At 45.8% G+C, this 12,355-nt stretch overlaps 1 protein-coding gene across 2 annotated transcripts in view; it reads left to right on the plus strand.

Annotated features, from left to right (window-relative positions):
- Positions 1-12,355, plus strand: part of zmiz2 (zinc finger, MIZ-type containing 2) — a 117,595-nt gene that overhangs the window by 92,868 nt on the left and 12,372 nt on the right. For both annotated transcript variants that reach the window (XM_034191755.1, XM_034191754.1), the window contains exons 13-17: positions 1,444-1,549; positions 4,660-4,817; positions 7,479-7,546; positions 7,635-7,703; positions 9,001-9,242. In XM_034191755.1, the coding sequence (XP_034047646.1) occupies positions 1,444-1,549; positions 4,660-4,817; positions 7,479-7,546; positions 7,635-7,703; positions 9,001-9,242 (643 nt within the window). The remainder of the gene's footprint in view (positions 1-1,443; positions 1,550-4,659; positions 4,818-7,478; positions 7,547-7,634; positions 7,704-9,000; positions 9,243-12,355) is intronic.

Here is a 12,355-nt window from a genome sequence, read left to right on the forward strand (position 1 = left end):
TGGACTATTGTAATTCATTATTATCAGGTTGTCCTAAAAGTTCCCTAAAAAGCCTTCAGTTAATTCAAAATGCTGCAGCTAGAGTACTGACGGGGACTAGAAGGAGAGAGCATATCTCACCCATATTGGCCTCTCTTCATTGGCTTCCTGTTAATTCTAGAATAGAATTTAAAATTCTTCTTCTTACTTATAAGGTTTTGAATAATCAGGTCCCGTCTTATCTTAGGGACCTCGTAGTACCATATCACCCCAATAGAGCGCTTCGCTCTCAGACTGCAGGCTTACTTGTAGTTCCTAGGGTTTGTAAGAGTAGAATGGGAGGCAGAGCCTTCAGCTTTCAGGCTCCTCTCCTGTGGAACCAGCTCCCAATTCAGATCAGGGAGACAGACACCCTCTCTACTTTTAAGATTAGGCTTAAAACTTTCCTTTTTGCTAAAGCTTATAGTTAGGGCTGGATCAGGTGACCCTGAACCATCCCTTAGTTATGCTGCTATAGACGTAGACTGCTGGGGGGTTCCCATGATGCACTGTTTCTTTCTCTTTTTGCTCTGTATGCACCACTCTGCATTTAATCATTAGTGATTGATCTCTGCTCCCCTCCACAGCATGTCTTTTTCTTGGTTCTCTCCCTCAGCCCCAACCAGTCCCAGCAGAAGACTGCCCCTCCCTGAGCCTGGTTCTGCTGGAGGTTTCTTCCTGTTAAAAGGGAGTTTTTCCTTCCCACTGTAGCCAAGTGCTTGCTCACAGGGGGTCGTTTTGACCGTTGGGGTTTTACATAATTATTGTATGGCCTTGCCTTACAATATAAAGCGCCTTGGGGCAACTGTTTGTTGTGATTTGGCGCTATATAAAAAAATTGATTGATTGATTGATGAAGTGCCTGACAGCAGCTCTTATGCTGCCGTCAGCAAGCAGCCGTGACGTCTAACCACGAATATGAAGCGAAGAGTGACTTCTGTGTGCCGTCACACGCCTGTATGTTTAACATTGAACCTGTGAATTCTTGCTTTTTAGTCAGTCATGATCTTTGCTGTACAGTCATCCCACGCTGGCAAAAGAACACATCAGAGCCATCATTAAAGCCCGAATGAATGAATGTACGTGCCCATGATGTGTATGTAAACTTCTTACCACAACTGGAGTTGAGCTCCGTAAAATAAGGCGTTGTGTTTGTAGATGTGAAAACTAAACTTTGGACCATGTCTTACTGATCTGATTTGAGAAAGTGGGTTTAATGATATGTACTTCAGTCTGCCACTAGGTGGTGGTGGAGACATTTTGGCTTCACTTTTTGTTTTGTATGTTGTATTGACAACCTTTATTTATACTCTACAGTGGGACATGAAATTATTAAAAATCATTTTAATCTTTTTTTATTTCTCTCTCTCTCTGTCTGTCTCTCTCTCTCTCTGTCTCTCTCTCTTTCTGTCTCTCTTTCTCTAGTCCCATCTGTTTGTCTTGCAGCTGGTCCACCGGCCGTCCGTCAGGTCGGTCCTACAAGGTCTGATGAAAAAGAGGCTGCTGCCAGCTGAGCACTGCATGACGAAGAGTAAGTTAAAGTCTTGACAATTCCAATGTTTTTCCACGACTTTCTGCCTTGTTTTGCATTTATTTATTATGGCTTTGTGTTGTGACCAAATTGTCATGATCAGATGTGTGCTGGACTCCCAGCATCACTCTCACATGAAAGGAATTCAGTGTAGATTCAAGAGTCCCGAAACAATTCATAACAAACGTCAGAAAATCACGAGAAAAACTACTTTCTTGGTCCTGGAAAGTTTTCAGCAGTGTAAAGTTTACATAGTTTAAAATGTTATCATGGTTAGCATCAAACATCCATCCATCCATCCATTTTCTTCCGCTTTATCCGGAGTCGGGTCGTGGGGGCAGCAGCTCAAGCAAAGCTGCCCAGACCTCCCGATCCACACACACCTCCCCCAGCTCCTCCGGGGGAACCCCAAGGCGTTCCCAAGCCAGCCGAGAGACGTAGTCCCTCCAGCGTGTCCTGGGTCTTCCCCGGGGCCTCCTCTCAGTGGGACGTGCCCGGAACACCTCTCCAGCGAGGCGTCCAGGGGGCATCCAGAAAAGATGCCCGAGCCACTTCAACTGACTCCTTTCGACGTGGAGCAGCAGCGGCTCGACTTCGAGCTCCTCCCGAGTGACCGAGCTCCTCACCCTATCTCTAAGGGAGCGCCCAGCCACCCTGCGGAGGAAACTCATCTCGGCTGCTTGTAATCGCGATCTCGTTCTTTCGGTCATGAGCCAAATCTCATGACCATAGGTGAAGATCGGAATGTAAGTCGATCGGTAAATCGAGAGCTTTGCCCCCTACTCAGCTCTCTCTTCACCACGACGGTCCGATACAGCGACCGCATCACTGCAGATGCTGCACCGATCCGTCTATCGATCTCACGCTCCATCCGTCCCTCACTCATGAACAAGACCCCGAGATACTTAAACTCCTCCACTTGAGGCAAGGGCACTCCACCGACCTGAAGAGGGCAAAGCACCTTTTTCCGGTCGAGAACCATGGCCTCGGATTTGGAGGTGCTGATTTTCATCCCAGACGCTTCACACTCGGCTGCAAACCGCCCCAGTGCACGCTGAAGGTCCTGATTTGACGAAGCCAACAGAACCACATCGTCCGCAAACAGCAGAGACGAGATTCTGTGGTTCCCAAACCAGAACCCCTCTACACCCTGGCTGCGGCTAGAAATTCTGTCCATAAAAATAATGAACAGAACCGGTGACAAAGGGCAGCCCTGGCGGAGGCCTACGTGCACTGGAAACAGGTTTGACTTACTACCGGCAATGCGAACCCAGCTCCTGCTGCGGTCGTACAGGGACCGGATAGCCCTTAGCAAAGGACCCCGGACCCCGTACTCCCGGAGCACTCCCCACAGGGTGCCCCGAGGGACACAGTCAAACGCCTTCTCCAGATCCACAAAACACATGTGGACTGGTTGGGCGAACTCCCATGAACCCTCGAGCACCCGATGGAGCGTGTAGAGCTGATCCAGTGTGCCGCGACCAGGACAAAAACCACACTGCTCCTCCTGAATCCGAGGTTCGACCATCGGTCGAATTCTCCTCTACAGTACTCTGGAATAGACCTTACCGGGGAGGCTGAGGAGTGTGATTCCCCCTATAGTTGGAACACACCCTCCGGTCCCCCTTCTTAAACAGAGGGACCACCACCCCGGTCTACCAATCCAGAGGCACTGTCCCCGATCGCCACATGATGTTGCAGAGGCATGTCAGCCAAGACAGCCCCACAACATCCAGAGACTTAAGGTACTCAGGACGGATTTCATCCACCCCAGGAGCCTTGCCACCGAGGAGCTTTCTAACCACCTCGGTGACTTCGGCCTGGGTAATGGATGAGTCCGCCTCTGAGTCCCCAGTCTCTGCTTCCTCTTCGGAAGATGTGACAATGGGATTGAGGAGATCCTCGAAGTACTCCTTCCACCGCCCGACAACATCCCCAGTCAGGGTCAACAGCTCCCCACCCGCACCGTAAACAGTGCTGGTGGAGAGCTGCTTCCACCTCCTGAGGCGTCAGATGGTTTGCCAGAATCTCTTCGAGGCCGACCGATAGTCCTCCTCCATAGCCTCCCCGAACTCCTCCCAGACCCGAGTTTTTGCCTCTGCGACCACACGGGCTGCGGCACGCTTGGCCTGCCGGTACCTGTCAGCTGCCTCTGGGGTCCCACCTACCAACAAAGATAAGTAGGACTCTTCCTTCAGCTTGACGGCATCCCTTACTTCCGGTGTCCACCACCGGGTTCGGGGATTGCCACCGTGACAGGCACCAGAGACCTTGCGACCACAGCTACGAGCAGCCGCATCGACAATGGAGGTGGAGAACATGGTCCACTCGGACCCCATGTCTCCAACCTCCCCCGGGATCTGGGAGAAGCTCTCCCGGAGGTGGGAGTTGAAGACCTCGCTGACAGAGGGTTCCGCCAGTCACTCCCAGCAGATCCTCACGATACGTTTGGGCCTGCCAGGTCTAACCGGCTTCCTACCCTCCCAGCGGATCCAACTCACCACCAGGTGGTGATCAGTCGACAGCTCTGCCCCTCTCTTCACTCGAGTGTCCGAGACACGTGGCTGAAGGTCAGATGATATGACTACAAAGTCGATCATCGACCTCCGGCTCAGGGTGTCCTGGTGCCACGTGCACTTATGGACACCCTTGTGCTCGAACATGGTGTTCAGTTGTTGGACTTCTGTGCTAGTCACAGTTTGTCCATCACGAATGCGACCCCAGCTCTCCGCCTCTCCCCGTGGGCAACGCCAGAAAAATGAACTGTCCAGCCCCTCTCCAGGAGTTGGGTACCAGAGCCCAAGGTGTGCGTGGAGGTGAGCCCGACTATCTCTAGTCGGTATCTCTCAACCTCACGCACAAGCTCAGGCTCCTTCCCCCTAGCGAGGTGACATTCCACGTCCCAACAGCCAGGGGCTGTGAGCATGGACCAGGCCGCCGGACCACCCGCCCTCGACCGCCACCCAATCCTCTCTGCACCCGACCCACATGGTCCCCTCTGCAGGTGGTGAACCCACAAGAGGAGGAGCATCAAACATTTCAAAAAGCATTCCTTGCAGAGCTGTAAATGAATAGTTATGTTTTAATAATATCTTGTCTTTTGATTCCAGTAAAGAGAAATTTCAGCAGCGGGAGTATTCCTGGGACCCCCGGGCTGAACGGAGAGGACGGCGTAGAGCAGACTGCAATCAAAGTCTCCCTCAAATGCCCAATCACATTCAGACGAATCCAGCTGCCTGCACGAGGACACGACTGCCGACACATACAGGTGAGGTCTCACACTCCTCTGCGCGTGTGTGTGTGTGTGTGTGTGTGTGTGTGTGTGTGTGTGTGTGTGTGTGTGTGTGTATATATACGTGGTGTGTCCATAAAGTAACGGTCCTTTTTATTTTTTTAAAAAACTATATGGATTTCATTCATATGTTTTTACGTCAGACATGCTTGAACCCTCGTGCACATGCGTGAGTTTTTCCACGCCTGTCGGTGACGTCATTCGCCTGTGAGCACGCCTTGTGGTCCCGCCCCCTTGTCGGATTTTCATTGTCTGGAAATGGCGGAATGAAAAGGACTTTTTTTCCATCAGAATTTTTTCAGAAGCTGTTAGAGACTGGCACCTGGAAACCATTCGAAAAAGTTATCTGGCTTTTGGTGAAAATTTTACGGGCTTCACAGAGAATAAGGACTTTAACTACAGCTTTAAGGACCCCTTTAAGGACAGTCGGTGCTCCGAGCTGCGACGTCGCGGCACAAACCACTGGATCATTTCTAAGCTGATGGCTCTGTGGATACGAGACCGTCGTGTGCTCTTTCTCTGGTTATCACAAGAGCTGGACATCAGCCATTTTCTGGCAGATTTCACTTTTAACAAGAGATTTTGTCATGGAAAGCCACGCGGAGGCTTCGCGCATCACGACCGATTCGCTGATGAAGCGAGACAAAGGAACACCTCCATTTCGGAGTGTTAGAAGACAAGTTGGGACATGTCTATCTCGGCTTTCAGTGCTTACCAGTCGAGTGAGTATAAGAGAACTTGTGGAGAGCTAGACATGTCCAAATAGTTTAAAAAAAAATAAAAAGGACCGTTACTTTATGGACACACCACGTGTATGTATATATATATATATATATATATATATATATATATATATATATATATATAAAATACACGAGGTCTATTAGAAAAGTATCGGACCTTTTTATTTTTTTCAAAAACCATATGGATTTGAATCACGTGTGATTGCATCAGCCAAGCTTTAACCTTCATGTGCATGCGTGAGTTTTTTCACGCCTGTCGGTTGCGTCATTCGCCTGTGAGCAGGCTTTGTGTGAGCAGTGGTCCACCCCTCTTGTCGTTTTTTTTATTGCGAATAAATGTCTGAACGATTTGGAGCTTTGCTGCATCAATTGTTTTCCAGAAACTGTGAGAGACCTCCAGGTGGACACCGTTCGGAAAATTAATGTGGCTTTCAGTGACGATTTTATGGGGATTACACAGATTAAGAAGTGCTCCAGTCGGTTTAAAGACCGCCCACAGCTGCTGAGAGCGCGGCACACTCCGAGTGCCGATCGACAGGCTGAATCAACCAGATCATTTCCAACGTGAAGGCTTAGTTGATCCAGGACGTCGTCTGACTTACACAAAAATGGCAGGAGACGTGGACATCAGTACTTTTTCGGCACATTCTACTGTTACAGGAGTTTTTTTCATGGAAAGAGAAGTGGAGGGATGCGCCACCGAGCCATTCATGGCATGGCACAAAACCACCTTCGTGTTGGTCTCACAGGACGGCTTTCAGATGGCTTTCAGACGGCGGTCGGTGGGTTTTCAGTCGTGTGACTAACCGAGAAATTGAGCATGAGCTGGACATGCCCCAACATGTCCTGTGAGGCTTCATCACAGCATTGCTTTGCGCCATGCGGCTCCGCCGCGACGCGCAGAATTCCTCCGCACGTCTGTCTCAATGTGCCGAAAAAGTGCTGATGTCCACGTCTTCCGCAATTCCTGTGCTAGTCAGAGGACGTCCCGGATAAAACACAGAGTCCAGTTTGGAAATGAACGGCACATTCCACTGTTACAGGAGTTTCTGTCATGGAAAGAGGAGCGGAGGAATTCCGCGCGTTGCGGCGGAGCCGCATGGCGCAAAGCAACGCTGTGATGAAGCCTCACAGGACATGTTGGGGCATGTCCAGCTCATGCTCAATTTCTCGGATAATCACACGACTGAAAAGCAACCAACAGCCGTCTGAAAGCCACCTGAAAGCCGTCCTGTGGGACCAACACGGAGGTGGTTTTGTCCCGCGTAATGAGCGGCTCCGTGGCGCATCCCTCCACTTCTCTTTCCATGAAAAAAACTCCTTTAACAGTGGAATGTGCCGAAAAAGTGCTGATGTCCACGTCTCCTGCCATTTTTGTGTAAGTCAGACGACGTCCCGGATCAACAAAGCCTTCACATTGGAAATGATCTGGTTGATTCAGCCTGTCGATCGGCGCTCAGACCGCGGTGCGCTCTCAGACGCTGTGGGCGGTCTTTAAACCGTCTGGATCACTCCTTAATCTGTGTAATCCCCATAAAATTGTCGCTGAAAGCCATCTGAATTTTCCGAATGGTGTCCACCTGGAGTTCTCTCACAGTTTCTGGAAAAAAATTGATGCAGCAAAGCTCCAAATCGTTCAGACATTTATTTGCAATAAAAAAATGACGAGAGGGGTGGACCACTGCTCACAGGCGAATGACACAACCGACAGGCGTGAAAAAACTCACGCATGCGCACGAAGGTTCAAGCTTGGCTGATGCAATCACACGTGATTCAAATCCATATGGTTTTTGCAAAAAATAAAAAGGTCGGATACTTTTCTAACAGACCTTATATATATATATAAACACACACATATATGTACTTGTCTCATCTGAGTGCTTTTATTTTGTAGTGCTTTGATCTGGAGTCGTATCTGCAGCTTAATTGTGAACGAGGGACCTGGAGATGTCCTGTGTGCAAGTATGTACTCATGATTGGTCACAACTTTAACAGTTAGATTCACTCTGAGTCAAACACAGCAACACTCGAGATTTCGTCTTGTTCACAGTAAGACAGCTTTGTTAGAGGGACTGGAGGTTGACCAGTACATGCTGGGGATACTTGTGTACATCCAGAAGTAAGTGTTTTATGTATTTTTTTTTTTCTGGGATGTGTATGTAAATCAAACATGTGTATTGTTAATTTTGGTGACATTTCTTTGGTTACTTGAGTGTTTTCCAAACGTTTTCTGCAGGGCCTCTTTTGTAGATCAGATTATCTTTTAAAATATTCCCACTCTGACACGCATGTTTTGCTTCCAAACTCCAATGTAATATATTTTTGGAACAAAACAAATCGTAACAAATTACCTTGACAGTGGAATTATTAAATGTGACATGCGTCATGTATTATCATTTTTATTATTACTATTTTTTTAAACTTTCTCACAAACTTGTTCATGTTCTGCTCGCAGTGTGCAAGCATGATCATGATCAGTGTTGCCAGATACAGCTGATGGTTTCCAGCCCTAAAGCTGTTCAGAAATTCAGCCTAAGCATACATACATACCCCATTTAGACTGGGGTTTGCAATCCAGCAAAACCTATTTGGCTCGAGCGGGATTTGGGCTAAATGTCGCTCGAGCCGAATAGGTTTTTAAAGAATCTAAATGGCCAGGTTGGATTTAAGCTGGATTGATTTGAGCAGGATTTGCCACGGTCTGAATGCAAATGCAGCTTGAATCCAACTAGCTCAGGGTCATGACGCCAAACTACATCCATGCGCCCACAGTGTCTTCTCCATTAAAGCAAACAACCTTCTTTCTCTGTGGCACCTTATTGTCACAGAGAAACGCACACACCTGTGCTTATTCAGATGTTGGCATCAGACAACTGTCACAGTGGTCGTTGATACAGCAGAATTTATGTCTTCTGCAGCGACAGACTGCAGGTTGATGACATGAGCTTAAAAAGCTAACATTTTTAAGGTTATAAATTAATTCCTTTCTGAAATATCACACAACTCCATATTTACTTGTTTAAAGCCCGGTGACTCTATGCACTTAAATAACCCATCAAGATGTCCTTATTTCTCATATGGAAAGCTAAAACACAGCCAGGTTGTCCTTGCTGTTCCGACAAGCAACAACACCCCATACACACCTGCACACATGGCTTTAATTTGGTTAGAGCCAAGTGAGTTTGGACGCGTGTGTAGGATAAGACAGGTCTGAACGCTGTCCAGCTAGAAAGCAATCCAAATTGAATTTACCTTGAGCTGGATTTCAAACCCCAGTCTGGAGCCAAAACTGCAAAACACCAAATTCATTTGCCTTGCCACCCTCCAACCCCCTTTTGGGGACCATTGAGTTATTTGATGTTTTTGCCTCCCTCCTCTCCTTTGTAAATTAATTCCTGTCTGTATATCTTCTTCAGCTCTGACTATGAGGAGATCACCATTGACCCAGTTTGTGGTTGGCGGCCAGTGCCTGTCAAACCAGACATACACATAAAGGAGGAGTGTGATGGGCCAGTCCTGAAACGCTGCCGCACAGTCAGTCCCAGTCACATGGTCCTACCAAACGTGATGGAAATGATTGCTGCTCTCGGCCCGGCTTCTTCTCCTTACCAGAGTCTGACACCAGGGGGCAGGAATACGCCAGACTACAACAGGCCAGGTAGGTTCTCTGAGAGGGTGCAGTGACACATGGCTTCAGCTACACTTCAGCAACAGAACCAGTGGTGGGCACAGCTAAACAAAAAGTTAGATTCTATATCCACCAATCCGCTAACTGAAAAGTTAACTTTTATAATGCTAAACTACAAAAAAATAAAAAAATAAATAAAAAATATCAGAACTTACAGCTCACCACTAACTTTTAGTATTGACTTAAGTTTAAGCTTAAGTTAAGTTTAAGCACCACAAGTACTGCTGGGTAAATTGAAAGGTGATCACAAACCAAAAACAAACAAAAAGCCAGAGCTTCTGTCTTTATGCACCTGACCCGCCGCTACAAAAAAAGAAGCATCATTTACTTGAGACATGAAGAAGCAGGAGACATGAAGCACAAAGAACCTTTCACTCATGGTTTCATTTAAAACCAACTAATTCCAGATAGTTTATCAAGATTAACGGCAAATCTGTCATTTTTACAAAGTGAAAATATGATATTGAATATATATTTTTTAAAGTAATTAACTAATTCTAAAAGGTTTGAGCATTAAACAGACACATGTGCCGAAAGACGTTATGGGAAATTCAAATTATCTGCTCCTATTACTCCCCCCCCCCCACCCCCGGTCAAAATGCAGAGAACACTGCCATCTACTGAATGTGAACAGACCAACTGTAATTTGTGTTTGGAGGTTTCAAATCCCGTAAAATGTCGCAAAATTTCAGAGAGTTTGCATTGAGACGCTCTGATCAGGCTGCAGTTTAACCGCTGCAAACGAACAACAGCATTAACGTCCCAACATAAAACTCTTTGTATATTGTGCCTAAAACACTGGTGAATATATAATCTGGGTTTGTAGACGGTGTTATTGTTTGTTTTATGTAAACCCGTGAGAAGCTCAGGGTGTGTCTCCATTATTTTCAATGGGAATCGCTGTGAGCCGCGATAACTTCCTGTTCACATCGTTCAGGAGGAAACTGAAGTTTGCTCTTGAACATCCTGCTTATTGTCCTTTACAGCACTGTTTGTTCAAGAGTAATATATATATATATATAAAATGTTTGAAATTCGATTTGTGTTTATGAAGTTCCACGCAGGTTAAAATGTAGCAAACACGGAATATTTAGAATATTTGTTTTAGCAAGTCTTCAGGGTCTCATGCAGCAGACTTAAAAATGTTATGAAAGGCACAAAGTTACATTCTGGTCGTATAATGTTAATTTACAATTGTCGTCATGTAGTTTCTCAGTGTTATTTTGACTGTAGCAACTCTCTGGTGTGCAAGGGATTATGGGATATCTCAGTAGGGCGTATTGTGGCACTTTAAAATTAAATACTGTCATGAAACTGAAATGAGTTTCTCACAGCGGTCTGATTGTTGGAAAAACACATGACAGGAATTAACGTGTAGGATTTTAGGTTTTACAGATGTATCTGACCGTTAAACTTTACTCACTATGCCAGCAAGAAAATTGTCAGCTGACTGAAAGTTAGCGGAACTAAATTTAGCAAAAGCTAATTGGTCTGCTGATGGTTTCAAAGTTAGCTAAAAAGCTCATCCGCTAACAAAAAAGGTAGCTTCACTAATTAGCAGTTAGTGGATTAGCAGAACTGTGCCCATCACTGAGCAGACCTTTAGCAGGAAACAGATGTTTCATGGCTCCAGCTGCAGGGTTTCACATTAACATTCATCTGATTGTCTGACACAGGATCAACAGGTGCTTTCTGTTAACTCGTCAAAATCAGACAAGTGCATATTTGTAGTTTAAAGTGATTAAATTCTTTATTTTGTTTGCATTGCTAACAAGGACCTGGGCTGTAAGGACCTCGTTGTGCTTCTCGTGTTTACATTACGGGATGATGTGACTTTTTCTTCATCTTCTAGAATCTTTGGGAAACTCTTCTAGTGCACAAAGTTGACAGACATAACAAAACCAGATCTTCAAAATTAAGACCCACAGTGATGGTGGTGTGTTTGTTTGGTTTTTATTTTTGTATTTATTTAAATTTTTAAGACACAAACATGACAATAATATTTCTCCACAAACCACAGGGTTAAAATCAGAGGTGGGAACAAGCAACACAGTGTTGTTTTTGACTCTCAAAAATGTCTGTCTACACTAAGCTGTTATTCTGACGTCCTGAAAGTATTTAAAATATTGTATGAGGAACCATGCCTTGCCAGAACTTCAAGAGGATGCCAAGATGGGTTTAAACCTACAATCTTCTAATTACTAGGCACCATCAGTGCTGCTGGACCACCATAAAAAAACATAATGATTGGAGTTAAAATAACACCCGTAAAAAGCAGAGTTAACACTGTGATTTAACACTATTATGGTGTGACACCAGTGTGGTGGAGGTTAGTTGATTTTAACACAAGAACGTTAACAGTTTACACTGGAAATTTAATATGGATCCTATGCTATGTACACTAGCATACTTAAAAAAACTGCTGATGGACGTCCGAGGAGGTGCAGTTTGGCATAAATACTTCATATGAATCAATACCACAATGAAGAACATGGAGTAGTGATGTAGAAGTTTCCACACTTCAGTGAGTTTGCCAGTTCACTGTTTCACCAAAGGCGTCATTGCTTGAAGCCTTGTTTAATACTTAGAGAGTAGTGACATCTGCTGGTCAAATAATGTATAGCACACTTACTATATTGTAAGCTGGGAGCCACATAGCACAGGTTTTGAGGGCATGTAAGGGGGTGCATTGCTACTGCTGTGGGTCCTGGATGGTAACCACCCAGGTGACAACTCGTCTATCTTCAGCTCCCAAAAGTAACCATCCATCAGCTGCAGCCAAGTGGAAATGTGGGCGTTCCTTGGCTTTCTCCAGTAGCTGGGCATCTCAACACTTGGACAGCTATGTGCTGGATCATGCACAGAGAAATGCGCCTCTTTCCCAAAATGTCCAGCTGACATTCCATTACTATCCAAGAGATACTTCTCATGTACCTCTGAGTAACCATTTGTCTGACACAGTGGTACGCAAGGATCCTCTGAAGAGACGGAGTACCAAATCCAACAACAAGCAATATTACAGTCATTATGGGATAAATAGATAAAAAACAGACAGATTACTAGGCTTTCTCATATTACCTGAC

Source organism: Thalassophryne amazonica, chromosome 17, assembly GCF_902500255.1.
Source record: "Thalassophryne amazonica chromosome 17, fThaAma1.1, whole genome shotgun sequence".
NCBI classification, from domain to species: Eukaryota; Metazoa; Chordata; class Actinopteri; order Batrachoidiformes; family Batrachoididae; genus Thalassophryne; species Thalassophryne amazonica.